The 21,524-nt window shown below is 38.7% G+C and overlaps 1 protein-coding gene and 1 non-coding gene across 3 annotated transcripts in view; both read right to left on the reverse strand.

Moving 5' to 3' along the window:
• The window catches only part of DLGAP5 (DLG associated protein 5), a 38,631-nt gene extending 23,371 nt beyond the window's left edge, over positions 1-15,260 (reverse strand). Inside the window, exons 1-8 of one of the 2 annotated variants that reach the window (XM_047738749.1) lie at positions 15,126-15,260; positions 13,328-13,566; positions 9,403-9,596; positions 6,940-7,002; positions 4,531-4,615; positions 4,303-4,425; positions 3,257-3,327; positions 460-734 (exon numbers count right to left, since the gene is read on the reverse strand). In XM_047738749.1, the coding sequence (XP_047594705.1) occupies positions 460-734; positions 3,257-3,327; positions 4,303-4,425; positions 4,531-4,615; positions 6,940-7,002; positions 9,403-9,596; positions 13,328-13,565 (1,049 nt within the window). In that variant the 5' untranslated portion in view covers position 13,566; positions 15,126-15,260. Of the gene's footprint in view, positions 1-459; positions 735-3,256; positions 3,328-4,302; positions 4,426-4,530; positions 4,616-6,939; positions 7,003-9,402; positions 9,597-13,327; positions 13,567-14,764; positions 14,929-15,125 lie in introns of those variants that run through there. The other variant, XM_047738750.1, reaches the window with a different exon arrangement.
• On the reverse strand, positions 4,940-5,045 carry LOC125105798 (U6 spliceosomal RNA). Its single transcript, XR_007129057.1, has one exon. It is a non-coding gene; the product is annotated as a U6 spliceosomal RNA (small nuclear RNA).
• Positions 15,261-21,524: the final 6,264 nt, after the last annotated feature.

Consider the following 21,524-nt stretch of genomic DNA (forward strand, 5'->3'; position numbering starts at 1 on the left):
CCAACAGCCAGTCTGCAAACAATCTTGATTTTAAAGATTCCAAGTGATCCCACTGTAAGCCCTGCTCCTCATTTTGCAAGTTAATCATTTTTGCCTTTAGAGGTAATTTTTCTAAAGTAATTCTCAGCAAAAAACCACAAACAAAAGCCCATGTCTGAGCTACAGTATTATAGCAATTCTTTCTAAAACTTTATATCTAAGTGTTAAAATAGTCATTTATAAAAAAGCAACAAAACACAAATTGTACTGTCAAAATAATGTTAATAACAATGCACAGGAAATAGCAAAACTGTCAAATAGATTATTGTAGCTTTCTGAAGCATATTTTTAAAAACCAAATATTCACGATTTATAAGTAAATAAACTAAATAAGAACTTTTAAAAAGCGCAGGCTAAATCTAAGAAAGGCATTTGTTACCCATCTTTGCAAGAAATTCATCATTAACATTACATTCTTACACTGCTGTTTTTAAAGGGGTCCAGGTATAACTGGGTGTCAAGAAAGCATTGGCACTTCTGGGAGTCATAGGTGTTACTTGATAGGTCTTTAGGCCATCCAGCGGCTGAAACATAAAATCCTGAGGTGCAAAGGAATTCTTCCCTTTCATTTTTGCAGTGTTTGTCTTCGGTAAGTTCTCCATCTTTGGTAAGATTCCATCTGGATCCATTCTCTTTGTTGCACTGGTTTGTGAACCCAAAGTATTTTCTTCACTATTGACTTTGAAAGAAACGACCTAGTTGTGAATAAACAGAATAGAGTGAGAATTCCTCTTCTGGGGATACAGTTGACCAATTCTTACAGGACTGAAAATGTGGAAGCTGAGATATATGTCCACAACCATAATTTAAAGAGACAAAAACAAACACAGTGAAATAAATACAAGGAATCATAAGACCACCTGCAATAAACCATTACTATGATCCAGAAAGAGAGAGAACCAATCTTCGTTACAGAAATAAATAATAGGTTTTAGGTGTTACAACACATTAAAATATATGAAAACTAAGGTGGAAAAATTAACTCACCTAACAAATACAGACCTCTTTTTACTTAGATTATGCTGATAATTACAATAGTTTCAGAATCAGAAATCCAATGTTTACTAGATGACTACTTCTGTCAAGTACCAAACCCTTTTTGCAAATAATCTTGATTATAAATAACCTTGTCATATGAGCAAAGTTATTTTTCAGTGTTACACAGTAAGATGAACCATATAAAATGCGAAGCATATCTTCTTTTTCAAGTCAATTTGTTTTTTTTTTCATTTGAGATATAAATTAACATATAACATTACATTAGTTTTAAGTATATAACATGATTCAATATTTGTATATATTGTGAAATGATCACCACAGTAAGTCTAGTTAGTACCATACATAGTTAAAGAGTTTTTTTCTTGTGATGAGAACTTTTAAGATCTACTCTCTTCGTAACTTTCAAATATGCAATATGGAATTATTAACTACAGTCACCATGTAATATGTTACATCCCAGGACTTACTTATTTTGTAACTGGAAGTTTGTACCTTTTGACTGCCCCTCATCCATTTCACGTAGTCATTTAAATATAATTTTTATTTATGGGTGCCTGGGTGGCTCAGTGGGTTAAGCCGCTGCCTTCGGCTCAGGTCATGATCTCAGGGTCCTGGGATCGAGTCCCGCATCGGGCTCTCTGCTCGGCGAGAAGCCTGCTTCCCTCTCTCTCTCTCTCTGCCTGCCTCTCTGTCTACTTGTGATCTCTCTCTGTCAAATAAATAAATAAAAAATCTTTTAAAAAAAATAAATATAATTTTTATTTTTATTTATTTATTTATTTTTAAAGATTTTATTTATTTATTTGACAGAGAGAAATCACAAGTAAGCAGAGAGGCAGGCAGAGAGAGAGGAGGAAGCAGGCTCCCTGCTGAGCAGAAAGCCCGATGTGGGGCTCGAACCCAGGACCTGGGATCATGACCTGAGCCGAAGGCAGCGGCTTAACCCACTGAGCCACCCAGGCACCCCTAAATATAATTTTTAGAAGTTTCTGATTTTTGACAAGATATGAATGGGAACCAGAGTATTTTAACCTGGACAAGAATTTAAGGGTGACAATGTCCCTGAGGCCAACATGGCAGTGAAAGTAAAAACCTAGGTTAACCCTTATAGAGGAAACCAATCTTATGGGAAGAACTATGAGATCCAGCTGCTTGCTTACGAAGGTTTATCCTATACTGCCTTCCTTGGAGGAACTAAGTTTGATTCTTATGAGAATCTAGCCAGGTTTCTTACACTCTGGCAAAACTTTTATTTTTAGGGTTAAGGAATTATAACGTGGATCATAAGCCAAGAAATTGGGTCCTCAAATTGGTGACTTTTTTGAAGATTCTACTAGGCTCTACGCTAGATGCTGTCAGAAATTTAGCTTATTTCATGGGACACCTGGATGGCTCAACCTGCTAACCATCTGCTTTCAGCTCAGGTCATGATCCTAGGGTCCTGGGGACTCCTTGCTCAGCAGGGAGCCTGTTTTATCTTCAGCCTGCTGCTCCCCCAGCTTGTGCTCTCTAACAAATAAATAAATAAAATCTTTAAAAAAAGAAATTTGTGTTATTTCATTTTTTTTTTTTAAAGATTTTATTTACTTATTTGAGAGGGAAACAGCATGAGCAGGAGGGGCAGAGGGAGAGAGGGAGAGAGAAAACATCTCAAACAGACTCCACACTGAGCATGGAGCCTGATGCAGGGCTCAGTCCCAGGACCCTGAGATCATGACCTGAGCTGAAACTAAGAGTCGGATGCTTATCTGACTGTGCTACCCAGGTGCCCCAGATTATTTCATTCTTAAAACTACTTTATGTAAAGTATTGCATGTTAGAGATGGGAAAACAAACTTATAACTTGCCCAAGGTTATCTAGCTAATTGGAAGCAGAGACAATATTCAAAGTCATGCCTAAATGAATCCAAAGTCAATATATTTCAGCCTACTCTATCTTATCTCTTAGTGAATTTCTGTGTGAAGGTTTCTGTCAGCTGCGTTATTATATTTATCTCCCGTTAACCAAATTATGCTTTCTCTAGCTATAAAGCTCTGAGGATGTAATACTTGAAAGACAACAACAGTAAATCCTTTTGATGCTTCTTAATGGCTCAAGACGTTTTAACACATGTAGTTTAACCCTCTTGAAACAGTTCGGTATGCTTAATTTCAACTTTATGAAAATAGGAATAAGATTTTCAAAGTATCTAGAAATAAATAGGTGTTTATACTTTACCTTGTCAGGTTTTGTTTCTATCTTTTTGGCAGGTCTTCCTTGATTTTGTGTCTTTCTTTCTGTTTCATTATCTAAAATAAAAGTGAAATAAGACAGCCATTTTGACTAGATAGAAAATGCTGCTTTTAAAGGATCAGGTAATTTGGAAAAGGAAAAAAGGCAATAAGAGGAATGTATATCTTAAAGGATTTTTTGATAAAGAGTAATAAATGAGATAAAAACAGATGAAATTTCCTGCCAAGTACAGGCCATCTGTTTTCAAAACAAAACCAAGGTGTCAAGGTATTTTACTTTCGCCTCTGACTACCAAATACCTATTTGTTATAGAAAATTAGGAAAATAAAGAAAAGCACAAAAACCCCACAAAATTAAAAAAAAAATAATCCAAGGGGCGCCTGGGTGGCTCAGTGGGTTAAAGCCTCTGCCTTCAGCTCAGGTCATGATTTCAGGGTCCTGGGATCGAGCCCCACATCAGGCTCTCTGTTCAGCAGGGAGCCTGCTACCCTGCCCCGCCCCCCACCTGCTGCTCTGCCTACTTGTGATCTCTGTCAAATAAATAAATAAAATCTTAAAAACAAACAAACAAACCCAAGATTACATTACTGAGTAACAATCACTGTTGACATTCTAGGATATATTTTTCCAGTTTTATCCTAGGTTCACATATTCACATACATATTTTAGGACTGTGATCATACTGCTCAGAATTTGATCTGTTATTCTTTGTGTACTTAATCTATTTTACTCTTTCATAACACTGTTCTTCGATGTTTACATTGCATTTCGCCAAATGGACGGGCTCTAACTTATTTGGGTTATTCATTTCTCTCTTTGAAGCGCTGCTAACACCAGATCAGGTACTTCCATCTTTGAGCACCCACTGTGTGTAGTTGGCTGCTGAGGCATGGAAACTACCTTGGGAACTGGAATCTCCTATTTCTTTGCCTCTTATCCAGAGTTGTACATGATGATTTTTAAAACTGAACCCAAAAGCATCAAAGACCAAAACATCCTAGAACAGCCATTGATCAAGAAATAGTTCTTACCATTAGTAGCTCTTGCGACTGGCTTTTCTGTTGTAGTAGAGGAGACTGTTCTGGCAATCTGCTTTGCTGCCTGAGTGGCTGATCGAGTCATTCTCATGGATGTGGTCATTATGGGCTGTGTGACTGTGAGAAAAAAATAACCAAATCAAATGCTTGCTGCTATTATTAAATTACTGTTGTGGCAACATCAGAGCTTATTAAGATATATAATAACTGCTAAATTCCTACCTTTTTTCTCTTTGTCCAACACTTTTCTTTCAGAAGTTTGTCTCTGACCAGGTCGGAATGTTCGAACATCACTCCCATTATTAATCTATTTAAAAGATTAGGTGCTATGTGATTTAACTGCATAATGAATCAAATTGCCACTTTTTTGGGGGGGCAGTTTTCCAAGTCATTTTATTCATTCAACCATACAAAGACTCTCACACATCTCTGCTACCCCCACCTTCTTCCAAAGAGGAGTGGAGTGAGAGGGAGAGAAGGATTGAGCAAACCCCATCCCCCCAGGGGGTCACTTACAAAAGGGGAAATGGGGGAGAGATCCTAAAAATAGCAATGAATAAATGAGGGACATCAGAACCACAAACACAAGGCAAGGCTGAGGCAGTGCCAGGGAGGGTGGTGGGGGTGGGTGGTGGATATGGAACCCTTCATGAATTTGCATGCATCCTGCTGCAGGGGCCAAGCTAACCTTCTCTGGATGGTTCCAGTTTTAGTGTATGTGCTGGCTAAGTAAGCACTCAAATTGCTACATATTTTATCTGTAAATTGACCCCATATCTCAAGTCTGTTTATTGTAAATGACCTGGCAAAAAATCTACTTCCCCAAATAAAATGAGATGAAGAAAAAAGGTTTGCATTATACAATGGAAATTTTCCTCACAGCTTCTTTAGAATCTTAGACTTTAGAAAATGCTAATAAGGGGCGCCTGGGTGGCTCAGTGGGTTAAAGCCTCTGCCTTCGGCTCAGGTCATGATCCCAGGGTTCTGGGATCAAGCCCCTCATCTGGCTCTCTGCTCAGCAGGGAGCCTGTTTCCTCCTCTCTCTCTCTCTGCCTGCTTGTGATCTCTGTCTGTCAAATAAATAAATAAAATCTTTAAAAAAAGAAAATGCTAATAACCTGAGCTATTAAAAATACCTATCTATAATCTTCTGAGAATCCGGGTTGAGGGGGTAGGAGAAGAGTAAATGAAACAAGATGGGATTGGGAGGGAGACAAACCATAAGTGACTCTTAATCTCACAAAACAAACTGAGGGTTGATGGGGGGAGGGGGTTGGGAGAGGGGGGTGGGGTTATGGATATTGGGGAGGGTATGTGCTATGGTGAGTGCTGTGAAGTGTGTAAACCTGGCGATTCGCAGACCTGTACCCCTGGGGATAAAAATATATGTTTATAAAGCTGTAAAAAAAAAAAAAAAGAAAAAAGAAAGGATGAATACCCAAGTTTTGTAGCAACATGGACGGGACTGGAAGAGATTATGCTGAGTGAAATAAGTCAAGCAGAGAGAGTCAATTATCATATGGTTTCACTTATTTGTGGAGCATAACAAATAGCATGGAGGACAAGGGGAGATGGAGAGGAGAAGGGAGTTGAGGGAAATTGGAAGGGGAGGTGAACCATGAGAGACTATGGACTCTGAAAAACGATCTGAGAATTTTGAAGGGGTGGGAGGTTGGGGGCACCAGGTGGTGGGTATTGTAGAGGGCACGGATTGCATGGAGCACTGGGTGTGGTGCAAAAATAATGAATACTGTTATGCTGAAAAAATAAAAAAATTAAAATAAAAAAAAATAATCTTCTGAGAATCCTTAAACATACCAGGCATGTTTTCACTTCAAGACCTTTGAATTGTGTCTAGAAACTTCTGGATAGAAAGCTCTTTCCCATGGTTCACTCTTCCACTCCTTAAAGACTTCACTCAAGATGCCACCATCTCAGCGAGGCCCTACTTGACTGCCCCAATCAAAATCCCACCTGACACCCACTCTAGTACTCCCCTTCTCCCTTCACTCTTTTTTTTTTTTTTTACCTCCTCTATAATCCTTATAACCATCTGACCTGCTATATACTTGTTTTTTTTAATTGTCTATCTCACATGTAAGCTTAATGAAAACAAGGAATTTTGTTCATTTTGTTCACTACTATACCCTAGAGAGAAATGGGGTAGACTCAAGTGTTATTGAATACATGAAATTCAGGTTCCTCACCTGATGAAGAGGCATACTATTTTCTTCCTTGCCCACATCCCTTTATTTTAGTAATCTTCCTAATAACTTCAGTCACATGGTGTTTTAAAGACCTGTAAGTTTATAACACCCACCCTAGGTGCTCTATTTTTATATCCCTATCTATATTTTATGATGACATAACAGAATGCATAGCAGTAGCCCAGTAAACAAAAGAGTGTGACATCTCACAAGGGATGTCATGCAAAGATATTTTCAGTGAGTATATCCTTAGTAGCCAAGATGGTTTTATCACCATAACAATAATACAGATTTTGGTACCATTAACGCTAGCAAATTAATCACCACACTTAAAACTGGTATTAGATTAAAAACTAATTTACTCTGAGAAGAAAAGTACAATTTGTCATCTTTGTAACAATTACCTACTAACTGTCAACTCTACCTTAGTCTGCTCCATTTGGTCTTTGGCCTTTGACCTTGTAATCCGTTCAGAAGATGGAACAGCCTTAATTAAAACAGTCAAAGAAAATAAAGTTAAAAAAATGAATTGGCAAAAGTTTAATTTCATGTCTCTCTTGAAATAAAGTTTCCATTTTAAAGTTAAATTTTATCCTTGATCATTTATGGCAAAAAGATACTTGCCAACTTGAATTATTTTTTCTGGTTCTGGCTTGGCTTAAAGTACATTTACATTAGTAGCTTCAAAACTCATTTCTCAGGGTGCCTAGGTGGCTCAGTGGTTTAAGCCTCTGCCTTCAGCTCAGGTCATGATCTCAGGATCCTGGGATCGAGCCCCACATCAGGCTCTCTGCTCAGCAGGGAGCCTACTTCTCCCCCTCTCTCTGCCGGCCTCTTTGCCTATTTGTGATTTCTCTCTCTGTCAAATAAATAAAATCTTTAAAAAAAACCCAAAAAGCTCATTTCTCGGTGAGCTGAAAGAAATTTCAAGCCATATTTTCCAGGTATTTGAACCCTCATTAATAAGATTTGCTGGACATATTCAGAAGGGGGTAGATGAACAGACTAGAGTATTAGGATCTTTTGTTTTCTGTTTAATGAAAAGATACTATACAGCTTACTCTCCCAGCTTTTACAGTTTGCCTTCAAGCCTCATGATTATGCATTTCTCCACTGTCAATAAGAAAATGGAGACTTGATCACAAAATGTGGAAAAAATCTAGCATGAGAAAGACTGATTAAAAAGTGGCAAGATATTTATCAACTCTGTAAAATTTCTTTTTTTTTTTTTAAAGATTTTATTTATTTATTTAACAGAGAGAGGTATCACAAATAGGCAGAGAGGCAGACAGAGAGAGGGGGATGCAGGCTCCCCACTGAGTGGAGAGTCCAATGTGGGGCTCGATCCCAGGAGCCTGAGACCATGACCTGAGCCAAAGGCAGAGGCTTAACCCACTGAGCCAGGCACCCCAACTCTGTAAAATTTCTTAGACATAATCAGATTTCTCTCTTAGATAAGAAGTAATTTTCTTCCCTAAATCTCAGGGAAAATCTAGTGCTAAAGAAATTAGGACCTTCTTAGATTGCAGGGCCACCAGAATTCAACAGTGGCCATCTAAATAAAATTAAGAAAAATTATTGGTGAATCTTATTACTTAATACCATGATGGGTCTCTTGTTCCCAATACACACACTATAATATATATATTTCCTTAAGTTTTTCATTTTATTTCCAGCATAGTTAACATACAGTGTTATATTAGTTTCAAGTATATAATATAGTGGTTCAACAATTCCATATATCATTCTGTGCTCATCATGACAAGTGTTTTCCTTAATCCCCATCACCTGTTTGACCCCCTCCCCTCACCCACCTCTCCTCTGGTTACTATCAGTTTGTTCTTTAGAGGTAAAAGTCTGCTTCTTTGTTTGTCTCTCTTTCTCTCTCTTCCTTTGTCCATTTGCTTCCCCTTACATATATTTTTAACATTTTTAAATAGTTGTCTATAGTTTAGACCAATGATTGGTATCCTATCTCGAAAAGTCAGCTTAAATCTAATCCCTTCTGGGAGGTGAACCATGAGAGACTATGGACTCTGAAAAACGATCTGAGAATTTTGAAGGGGTGGGGGTGGGAGGTTGAGGGCACCAGGTGGTGGGTATTGTAGAGGGCACGGATTGCATGGAGCACTGGGTGTGGTGCAAAAATAATGAATACTGTTATGCTGAAAAAAATAAAAATTAAAAAAAAAAAATCTGATCCCTTCTAGGTCTTCTTTGACGTTCCTCCAAACATAAATAATCTCTCCCTCCTCTAATACATAGAATACATTTATCTATATCATCCTACCTAAAAACTATTGTATTGATTTTGGGTCCCTTCCCCCTTATCCTAAGGTCATACACAGATAATAATAAAAAAATCAAAGATCATTTAAATAAATCAATGAGATATGTGAAAGCACAGAAAAATAGGCAGTATTCAATAGGTTTTTATGTTATTCAATTTGTATTTAAATCAGGAATGAGTACACAGTCTAAGATCTTTTATACTTATCTTTAAAATGGCACATCACCAGCGACTACCTAAATTACAAATCCCACTGCCCCGGTTCAAATTTCACCCTTCCTGACTCACTGACCATTTTCTTTAGATCACCCCTCCCTCTGTGCAGGGTTTCAGTACTCCAGCCACTCAGACCAGTCCTCCTCAGTCACTCACTGGAACCTGACTTCTGCCCACTCTTTTCCTATCTCAAGAACCTATAAACTACATCAACAGACCCGATTTTCATCTTCTGAGTTACTATTATGTCATTCCCACCCCCCTACCAACTAGTCACATGAGTAAAGAGAGTTAGGAGAAGTGGTTATTCTAGTTATTTAATCTCTTAAAGAAAATTCCAGTTAAAAGAACTATTGCATCAAATAAGGATAATAAATTTACCTTTCTTGGCTCAGCTTTCATAGTCGTCTGGTTTGATAACAGAAAACAAGGCATATCAGGTCTATAAAGACCCACTTTAAATACTCCTCGTTTAGCTTTCTCTCTCTGCTCTTTCAATTTCTGAAGCTGCTTTTCTTCTTTATATTTTTGGAGCATTTGCTTTCGTTGATCACCTAGAAGAGTTTTCACTGACCCTAGGTAGAAAAAACCCACAGTACATAATACATTTCAGAAAAAAAGTTAGGCAAATGTCTAACTTCTAACTTCAACTGCTGTTAAGAAATGCTTTCAGTAGCTTTTGTTAATTCCTTAGCACTCAAGTTATTTCAACCTCTATTCTTTTAAAATTTATATTTCTTTTGCTTTTGTCTTTTCAAATATTTATTAACTGCTTGCTACACAGTAAGCATGCATTACTTCACTTTTGAATTAATGTGCTTGTATGATAGCCACCCTCCAAGCTGACCCCAGTGATTCTCACCTCCTGGTGATGATGCCTGCATGTCATCCCTTCCCACACTCAACAGGGCTGGCCTGGTAACCAACAACATACCGTGAAATGATGGTTTTGGCTCCCAAGACTAGTCATTATAGACACTGAAATGTTTGCCTTGGCCCCTCTTGAATCGCTTGCACTGGAGGAAGCCAAAGGCCTTGTAGAATCTTAAGGGGACTTGAATGGCCCTATAGAGATGTCCACATGACAAAGTTCTAAGGCCTCCTGCCAGAAGCCAGCATCAACTTGCCAGTCATGGGAGTGAGTCATCTTGGAAGCAGATCACCCAGTCTGAGTCAAGCCTGCAAGATGCGTCCCTGGATGACATCTTGACCGTGACCTCCAGCACCACCCATTTAAGCTGCACCCAAATTCCTAACCCACAGCAACTGTGTGAAATAATAAATGTTGATATTGTTTTAAGCCACTAAGTGTTAGATTAATGAATACCCAATATTAGGGCTACTTGTCAGTTTCTTCAGCTCAACTTGGGTTTCCACCTACATACTGTTTATTTTAACGGGTTTGGGAAGGAAAAGAGGCTATGTACAAGACATGCTTAGGCAGTGTGAATAAGTAAGAATTTCTGCCCTTGAAGGGCTCACAGCACCCTGGAGAAATGAACAGCTTCAGTCTGGTTTAGTATGAAACAAATAGGAGAATGCACACAATAGAGAATCAGAAAAAACCTCCCTATGGGAAGACCAGGAAAGGCTCCTCAGAAAAGAGAATACCTGAAAAAGTTTCCGAAGAATGATTCTGTTTGCCTACTGGATAAGGGTTAAAAATAATTCATGAAAATAATACCCCAAGTAAGTAAATTTACTAAAAAATAAGCATGTATTTAAAATAGGTAGATTTTTTTAATGCCATGTAAATTACACCTCAATAACGTTGTTTTAAAAAAAAAAAAAAAAGGCCAGAACAGAACATGCAAAAGCACAGATGCTGAAATGGTTAAGCAACAAAACCTCTGGATTCTCAACTTCTTCTCTAAATGTTCCCTTCATCTCTTGATCTGACTGAAACCTGGCTCTCCCTGAAGACAGTCTCCCCAGCTGTCCTCTCACATGGTTGACTGTTTTTTCGTCTCACACCAGTGCTATCACTGGACCTAAAGAAGGGAGGTGTCCTCCTCACTGCTTCCCAGTGATTTCCTCCTTGTCACTAAAAGATCCCACCTTTACATTTCATGTCATCAGATCCCACTATCCAGTACCCAGCCTGTCTTCTATAGGCCCTCCAAGTTTCCTCTTGTCCCTTGAAGGCTCTAGCTCCTAGCTCACTCTCACTCTCTCTGTCACTATCATCGTACAAATCTTGATGACCCCTCCAATACCCAGGCTTCTCAATTCTCAGGCTTTCTTTCCTCCAGTGATCACCCGATGGTCACATCCCTGCTAGTTTTTCAATCTTTCTGATGCTGTAAAAGATAACACTTACACACGACACTGGAGCAAACAGAGAGATTTGCTTATGACCAAACACAACCAGCCAGAGAGAGATCTCTGACCAACCCATGTCCTTCCAGAAACGTCAATATTTTGTCACACCTGTATTCATTTGTAACACAATTGGCACCTTACTTCTCATGCTATGGTCCTATTGAAAAAAGCTAGTCAGTTGTCCCACAGAATGTCCTGCACTGTATATTTGTTTGTCTGCTTTCTCATGTTTTTTTACTCATTCCTCTAGCCTTCATGTTTTCTATAAACTGAAAATTATATCTAAGGTTTTGATTAGACTCAAGTTTAACTTTTGGGGCAAGACTATGTCCTGAGTGGTGCTGCCAAAAACCTTGGAGTCATTCTGCTCTTCTTTCTTTATCAACCCTACATCCAATCCATTAGGAAATCTTATAGGTCCAACTTCCTAAGTCTATCCAGATTGCAACCACCTATCTTTAATGCTATCATTTTGATCAGCCATCATCAACTAAATTATTGTAATAGTCTCCTACTTGGGTTTTCCTAAGGCCATGCTTGCTACCCTATAATCTATTCATAACACAGCAGCCAAAGTGATGCTTCTAATACATAAATCAAATTCACATAAACACCTATTAATCCTTTAATAGCTTCTCATTTCATTCAGACTAAAAGCCAAAGTCCTTATGATGTCCCCTGAGGGCTCCACAGGGGTGGGAGCTACCCCTTATTCATTCTTCTCTAGCCATGCTTGCCTACTTGCTTTCTCTGGAACACACCAGTCTCACTCCCACTTCTAGTCCTTAGCAAATGGAAAATAAACCAGATATTTTAATAGCATACTGAAAGGGTTAGACTTTGATTTGAGATTTTGGTCAAGGAATAGAGCATTTGAGGGGGGCAAGAGAAGAGGCAAGGAAATGACTTAGGAGTCATAACATCTCTGGTTCCCAGACAAAAAATGTCTAGTTCCTCCTTGAAAAGCCATCCTCTATCATTCTATGACCCCATTTTCATTTCCTCCCAAATTCTAAGAGATGTTGCTCTTTACTTTCCCCTCTTCAACTACCAGCCCATTTCCTTGACCTTCGAACATGCATGGATCAGCTCATCTCAAAAACAAAATCGTTTAACACTTTTATCCAATTCTTTTCTCTCACTTTCCTTTAGAACCACAAACATGATAAACCCAGAAGAAATCTTTTAGCCCAACACTCTCATTTACAGAATTGATTAAGCTTGAATATTCAGGGAGTCTTGTAAGTGCCACATATTACAATGGTCCTAGAAATAATAAAATTGAAGTAGTGAACAGTTAAACAACTTAGCATCCCATTTCATTCTCTATAAAACTTCTAAAAAAAAACTCTCTGTCATTTACTCAGCACTTACCCCCGCTTTATTTCACTGCAATCCAACTCCTAATGCCTGCTATATAAAGCAACTAAATAGGGGTCCAGTGCTCCTGTTGGCAAAATTCAAGTCATTTCCCAGTTTTCTTCCTTCTTGTCTATAGCATCCCTTGCCTTCTAAGACACTCTACTTTTATTATTTTTATCTTTTGCTGAGGTCATTCCTTTCTTCTTTAATTATTTTTTTCCTTTCTAATGACTCCAAGTCCTTTTAGCAAATCGCAAATTCTTTGCTCTTCTGAGAAACCTTCCCATTGATAAGGTATCCTTATTTCATGGATTCCCCTTATTAATTTCTCTTGTCAATAGTCATCTTCCCACGCCCCAAAAGTAAGAACTTTAGGATTCTTATTAGTCAATATAGATAATACCGTGTTATAATTCTCCATAGGTGAATGGCTTTAGCCTAGCCAGGGACTTGCACAGACTTTACCTTAAACAAAGAGCATTTAGTTGTAGAAAATACCAAGTTACCCAGAATGATGTTTCAAAACTCCATGCTTCTGTTCAGGATTTTCTTAACCTCAGGTATTAAACCAAATTTTATTCACTCTTCAAAGCACTTAAAGTTAAAATGGACCTTTACTTACTTGGCTTGACACTGGCCTTTTCTGGAATAAGCTTTTGACATGTCTCATCTAATTCAAGAAGAATTCTACTTTCCAAGGTTGGAATGTTGACATCTTTCAAACCAAAGTGTCTATTTCGTTCATATTCCTTATGCCTGTTTTCTTTTTGAGACAGTGATTTCCTATGAGCAATTTTGGTTCTAATCATGTCGATACTTAAATCCTTTCTGTGTCGATTGGCAAAATGTGATGAAGACATCCTATCAGAGGAAAAAAGAGACCAACTTCCATAGATTTTTATTATGTAAAACACTGAGATTTCAATCCAACTCCCATCCTATCTCAGAGTCTTTGAAAATAAAAACATTAAAATACACACACACACACACACAAAAGGAATAAGTAGGTAACACTAAAGAGAGGGAAGGAGATTATCAAAAGATAAAACATATTTCTTATTTACTTCTAAATAGGAACTTGCTTGACAGATGAAGGGAAGCCCAGGAAGCTATGGTCCAGAATATAAACAGGAGGCATTAGGAAGTTAAAAAAAAATTCTAAGCACACTATACTTTTCAACAGGAATAACTAAGAAAGTCTGCCAGAAAACTCCAGATAAAAGAAAAATCTGCAAAAGATATGCAACAAATTAAAATGTTACATGATTTAAAGCAATCAACAGAGTCTAAAAATCAGAATGCATATGACCTGGATGCCAATAAGATTCTTGTTCAAGAGCCATGGGGCAGTGACAAGGGACTGTGGTTTTGTTTTCTTTCTTTCTTTCTTTTTAAAGTAAACTCTACACCCAACCTGGGCCTCCCCAACTCTCTACAGGGAGGTGAAGAGTCCCACATTCTACCAACTGGGCCAGCAGGGACCCAAGGACTGTGCTTTTCAAGAATCCTCCTCTACTATTTGATTTGTCACCTCCTGCCAAGTATGAATTTACTACATATAAAAGAAAAAATAGGGGCGCCTGGGTGGCTCAGTGGGTTAAAGCCTCTGCCTTCGGCTCAGGTCATGATCCCAGGTTCTGGGATTGAGCCCCGCATCGGGCTCTCTGCTCAGCAGAGAGTCTGCTTCCTCCTATCTCTCTCTGCCTGCTTCTCTGCCTACTTGTGATCTCTGTCTGTCAAATAAATAAATAAAATCTTTAAAAAAAATAATAAATAAAAAAATTAGTTATTTTAAAATACAGCATAGCATTATACACCGCAGAGAAAGGAAGGAGAGGGACAAAGAGAACGAACACTAAAGGGATACTTAATAATCACGTAAACCCTAAAAGATAGTATTACCGCCATTATACAGATGAAGTAAATTAACTGTTCCGTTAGCACAGCTAAAGGGTGGTGGAGCTGGCATCCCAGGTCAGGCAGCCTGGCTTTTCGCATACATCTAAGCTCTGTTCTTTGACTTCCCGGAGTTTCTTCGAGCTTGAAAATCTAGAAATACCTTAGTCTTGCTTGCCTAGAAGTTCTTAGCCGGGGTGTTTTCAGTTTTCACAGGATCTGAGAAGAGCTACTGGAATTTAAGGTTGGGGCCAACAGTACTTAGCGGTACCTACTAAATACTATCCCGCCGCGAAGGCTAATTACGCCCCGGTGGCGAAACGCTGACTACTACCACACAGGTCAGGGCAACAAATATTTACTCTCCTGGAGGGCTGCGTCATCAACTACAGGAAGGACTTGTAACACGGTCCTAGAGGAGACTCCCCTGAGCTGCGCGTCTAGCCCTCTCGGTCCTCCGAGACTTCCAGACCTTCTACAAAGTGGGTCCGCTCCCTCCCGCCAGCTCCCCAGCACCCACTTACCTGAGACAGCTTTTGGAGTAAAACCTCAACTGAACTAAAAGTAAAGGAACCTTTGGGTCTGATGGACACTGCCGCCTCAGAAGCAGAAACAGAGGTCCGTAATCCAGAGCTCCGCAAAATTCAAACTTCCCGCACCGAGCCTCTGATTGGAGGGGTTTTAACCAACACTTCCGGGGAAATGCCCGCCTCTTCCCTTCGAAGAGGCTTGCGATTGGTTTGCTCCTGGCTATATTTGAATTGATTGAAAGGTGAACGGACGGTTCAAAGGATGGGTGTGAGTGGATTGAATGGGCGGGTCTGCAATTGACGAGAGGCGGAGCAATGGGGTTTCTGGGCGTGGCCCCACGTAACTGCCGTAGGAGTCACGGGTACTCCAGGATCCCCAGTGTCTGAGGAAGGACCTTGGCTTCCGGAGGAACAGGAGCTTAGAGTTTCCAGGGCTTTTTAATTCCCTATTTAGTCACAAAAATCAGAGTTTATCGGACTGTTTTCTTCAACATTTCAAAGGAAGGACTTAAGCCATCAAATTTCTCATTTTATTGTGTAGTGTCAACTTTTCAAGGGTGCCAGTTTTTGTTTTGTTTTTAAGTATGCTCCATGCGCAGGGGATCCCAACTTGGGGCTTAAACCCCGGACCCTGAGACCAAGACTTGTGCTGAGATAAAGAATTGGATGCTTAAGGACTGAGGCACCCAGGCACCCCGCCAGTCTTTTTCTTCCTCCTCCTCCATTTTTTTTTTAATTGAAGTAAAATTCAAATAGAGTGAAAAACAGGTGTGTTTTTTTTAGTGTATATTTGATGAATTTTCATAAATATAAAGAGCTGTGTAACCACCACCCAAGAGTTCCTTCAAGCCCCTTTCCAATCGCCCACCTTTTAGACAACCACTCCTCTGATGTCTATCATAAAAATAAAGGTGGTAGGTTTTCTTTCACATCCTCCTTCTTTCTCTCATGTTTTCGAGATCCATCCCTATTGTGAGTGAATCAACATTTAGTTGTTTTGATTATCAAAAAGAATTCCATTGTATATAATTGACCCTTTAACAATATGGATTTGAACTGCATGGGTCCATTTGTTTGTTGTTTTTTTAAAAATATAAATACAGTACTGTAAATGTATTATCTCTTCCTTATAATTTTCTAACATTTTCTCTAGCTTACTTTCTTGTAAGAATACAGTGTATAATACCTATACAAAATATATTAATGAACTGTTTATGTTATTGGTAAGTTCCTATCAATTAGTAAAGTTCTGGGAGAATCAAAAGTTATACTCTGATTTTCTGCTGTGAGGGGGTTGGTACCGCTAACCCCCTGTAGTTTAAGGATCAACTGTACTTTGCTTACCCATTCACCTACCGATGGACAGTTAGATCGTTCCAGTTTTTGGTTATTATTAATGAAGTTGTTATACACATTCTTGTACAAGTCTTTTTTGTGGGCATGTTTTATTTCTCTTGGGGAAATATAGGTGTGGAATTTCTGGGTCATTGTAGGTAAGCTTAATTTTATAAGAAATTGACAAGAAGTTTTCCAAAATGGTCGGACCATTTTACCTTCCCACTTGTGATATATAAGAACCCCAGTTGTTGGATATGCTTGCTAACATTTGGAATCATCACTCTAATTTTAACTCCTCTAATGGAGGATGGTGTAAGAAAGGGAGGCAGGGACAATGTTCCCCCACCCCCTTCACCTCCAAGAGGAAACTACCCTTAAAAAAGGATTGGGTGACAGGAGCATGGAGAGTTAATCATATTTAAACAGCCTCCCAACATTCTCATAAAAACATCTAGACTTTGAAACTCCAGTGGCAACCCTTTTGGGTCCCCTCCCTCTTAGGGAGCTTTTTTGTTTTTGTTTTGTTTTAATATTTTATTTATATATTGGACAGAGAGAGAGATCACAAGTAGGCAGAAAGTCAGGCAGAGAGAGAGGGAGAAGCAGGCTCCCTGCTGAGGAGAGAGCCCATTGTGGGCTCCATCCCAGGACCCCGAGACCATGGCCTGAGACGAAGGCAGAGGCTTAACCCACTGAGCCACCCAGGTGCCCCCCTCTTGGGGAGCTGTGTACTATAACTCAATAAATTTTGCTTTGCGGCCCACTTCTCTGTTGATCTACCTCTTCGTTCCTCAAAGCAGCATGACCAAGAGCCATGGGCACTAAAGGAAAAGAAATCCTGAAATACCTCTCGTAGGTGTGAAATGGTATTGAGTTTTGATTTTGTAGTTCCCCAATGTCTAATGATGGTGACCATCTTTTCATGTACTTATTAACTATTTTTATAACTTGTGAAATATTTCTTCAGTTCTTTGGCCTGTTTTTAAAATTGGGGGTTATCTTTTTAAATTTGGTTGTCTTTAAAGTATTCATTTGTAGTAGTTCTATCTCTTCTGAGTTCAAATCCTTTGTCATATATATATATGTATTTTGAATATATTCTTCCAGGCTGTTGGTTGACTTTTTTTTTTAAATAATAAACTTTTAGGATGATTTCAGATTAACAGAAAAATTATAAAAATGATAGAGTTCCTGTAAGTCCCACATCCATTTTCCCATTACTTCTCAGTACATTCTCAGAACTTTCCTTGTTTTTGGTAAACTTGACAATTTTGAGGAGTACTAATCAGATATTTTGTAGAATGCCCCTCAGTTGGAATATGTCTAATGTTTCCCCCATGATTAATCTGGGGTTATGGGTTTTTGGAAGGAAGACCATAGAGGTGAAGCATCATCCCCATTATATCACATCGAGTATGTAATATCAACATGACTTATCACTGTTAATGTTAAGCTTGACCACTTTTTTGAGGTACTGTTTGTCAGAATTCTCTACTGAAGGATTACTAATTTTCCCCCTTTCCAGACTGTTCCCTTTGGAAGGAAATAACTATGGACAGCCTACTCTTAAGGAATAGGAGGTTATGTCCCATCTTCTGAAGGACAAACATTTTAAACATAAGCTATTTGGAATGGTTTGCATGGGAGATTTGTCTCTTCTCTGTTATTTATTTATTTAATCACTTCTATCAGGACCCATGGATATTTATTTCAAAGATTTATTTATTTATTTTAGAGAGAGAGAGCATAGTGGGAGGGGCAGAGGAAGAGAGAGTGAGTCTTAAGCTGGCTCCATACCCAGCACAGAGCCCTACACAGGGCTTGATCTCACGACCCTGAGATCATGACCGGAATTGAAACCAAGAGTCAAATGCTTAACTGACTGTGCCACCCTGGCACCCCATGGATATTATTTTATACTTTGGGTCATACTCTAACACTACTTTATTTTTTTTGCTCAAATTTTTCTAACTTTGGCCATTGGTAGCTTTACCAGTTTGTTCTTCTATCACTTTAATATATCTTCATGATTGAAGGACTTTTTTTTGGTTGTTTTTAATTAGTTTTTGTTTATTTTAGTAATTCCTTACTTTCTGACTCTGCAGGATGCTCTGAGCATACCCTGCATTTTCAAAGCCCCACTACTAGATCCAGTCATTTCTCTAAGGAGCCTTGGTTCCTCTTATTGGAGAATGGTACTAGAAACCAAGTTCTGGATATGAGATGGGCTTCTTGCTACTGGATAGTCTCTCAGGTGACAGAAGGAAGAAATACACCTGTTTCTATTCTAAGGTATGCATATTTGTATCTATAAATATTTCTATACATAAGCACCTGTATCTATGTTAAATTAATCATGAATTCATGCTGATGTCTCCAATTGTAATTCACTACCACATAGATCATTCTAGTTTTCTCACTTTGCTTATCTGTAACCTCCCACTCTAAGAACAGAAAACTTGGAAAACCAACTCTGTTAGTTGCCTTTTCATTTTATTCATAGCATCATTAGTAGATAAAATGTTTTCAGTTTGATGGGTCTAATTTATCAATGTTTTCTTTTATCTTAGTGCTTTTTTTATTTAAGAAATACTTGCCTACCACAAGGTCATGAAGTTATTCTCCTGTTTTCTTCTAGAAATTTAGTAGTTTGAGCTCTTATATTTAGGGCTGTGATCCATCTCAAATTAATTTGTGTGTGGTATCTCTAATCTTTTCTCACTGATCTCAAAGGTCTAGCACTACATATAAATGAAATCTATAAGTATGGCCATTCAGGTGGTTTTTCTTAGTTAACTAAAACTGTAGTACTTTAGTGTATTAAGAAATATAAAATAGGGGCACTTGGGTGGCTCAGTGGATTAAAGCCTCTGCCTTCAGCTCAGGTCATGATCCCAGGGTGCTGGGATCGAGCCCCACACCGGGCTCTCTGCTTAGTGGGGAGCCTGCTTCCCCCTCTTTCTCTGCCTGCCTCTCTGCCTACTTGTGATCTCTGTCAAATAAATAAATAAAATCTTTAAAATATATATATATATATGTATATATATATAACAAAGCATGGTATATGGGAAGGACACAACATTGCATGTTCAATCCATTTAGCAACAAGGATGAGACTGGCAACTTTGGTGAGAATAATCTCAATTGAATAATGGTGGCAGAAACCATAGTGGAATGAACTGAAACACAGGCAGAGAGTGTAAGTAAGAAATAATGTTTTATTGATGGAAAGGACTTTGAGGACTAATGACTTGTGTTAGATCCCACAGCTATTTAAGTGGCAGATCCACGACTCAAACCAAGGTATTTTTATCTTCCTAGCTGAAAATACGGCTTGTTTCAGTGTTAATTTGAGAATGAAAAAGCACAGGCTTTGGAGTCAAATAGATGCAGTTTAAAATTGCACCTTTAGGGGCACCTTGGTGGCACAGTCAGTTAAGCCTCTGAGTCCTGGTTTCATATCAGGTTGTGATCTCAGGGTCTTGAGATCAAGCCCTGCATCAGACTCCGGGCTCAGCGTGGAGGCTGCCAAAGATTCTCTCTCCTTCTACCTCTGCCCCTCCCCCACCCCACCCCTACTGGCTCACGCAGGCACTCTCTTTCCTTCTCAGATAAATAAATATATATATATTTTAAAATTGCAGCTTCACATTGGGAAAGTTCCCCGGCTTTCCATGTCCTTATCTACCTCTTAGGAACGTTGGGAAGATTAACGTTAAATAATTAATAATTAACTAAAATAATTAATTGCAGTTCTGTTTCCTACCACGATGCTGACCAAGTAAAATTGCCGCCTCCTTCTTCCAAGATCAACCTCAGAGGAGCTACAGAGGGGGAAAATGCCAAGTTACCTAGTAAACACCCAAATACCAAGGAAAGAGGAAATTCTGGGGGCAATGTGGATGTTCTGAACTGGTGTTTATGGGAAGATGGATATGGCTTGGGGCAGGAGGCAGTGGAGAGTAAAACAGAAAATTGTAAAAATTTGGCTTTCTCTGCTACCATTCTCTTGGGACAACTGTGCCTGTTCCTATATAGCAGCAGCTGAGAGCTCCAGGAGATATAGAGAGGAATATAAAAACAGGTGTTTGGGGACGCCTGAGTGGCTCAGTCGATTAAGTGTCTGCCTTCAGCTCAGGTCATGATCTCAGAGTCTGGGATCAAGTCCCACATCAGGCTCCCTGCTCAGCAGGGAGTCTGCTTCTCCCTCTCCTCTGCCTGCTACTCCCCCTGCTTGTGCGCTCTTTCTCTCAAATAAATAAATTAAAAAAAAAAGATTTTTGAAAATGAACAAACACATTAGTAATGTTTGTTGTTGTTTAAAAACTGCTAAGACCAGAAGAAAGAGAACATACATTCACAATAACCTAGAAAGAAAGTCTCTAGATAATATCAAGATAAGGAAGGTGAGAGTAAAGAGAAAGCAAGGGATAAGATGGTGTACTCAAATTCTCATCTGATAAGGGGCTTTTACATATAGTACTTTTTTAAAAGTAGGAAATAGAAAATGTGGGAGAAACTGAAGTTACAGATTAAGATGATAGAAAATTTTATAAATATATCAACAAGTACAAGAAGTGTAAGTGGAATAAATTTCTAATCAGAAGATATATTGGATTTTAAAAATCCAGGTATGTGCTATTTATAAGACATATGCCCAAAGCACAGACATGAAGTGAAAAATAAAGGGATGGTATAAATTATGGCAGGCAAATACTAGCCAAAAAGAAAGCTGATACATTGTTAGGGATGAAGAGAGTCACAGTGTCATGATGAAAGTTTCTATTCATTAAGGTAGAGTAATTTGAAACATGTATACATCTGATAAGATAGACTCAGAATGGATGAAGCAAAAATGTATAGAACTACAGAAAAAAACCTGTAAGTCCACTTGATTGTCGGTGATTCAGCACACCTCTGTCATTACTGATAGGCCAAACATACAGAATATTAGCAAGGATATATGAAGGGCCTGATCAAAACAATTCACAAACTTGACCAGAAGAACAAGGACCAATAAGAGAATCCATCTTTCTCAAGCACATGTGGAACAGC

Source organism: Lutra lutra, chromosome 7 (genome assembly GCF_902655055.1).
Source record: "Lutra lutra chromosome 7, mLutLut1.2, whole genome shotgun sequence".
In the NCBI taxonomy this organism is placed as follows: Eukaryota; Metazoa; Chordata; class Mammalia; order Carnivora; family Mustelidae; genus Lutra; species Lutra lutra.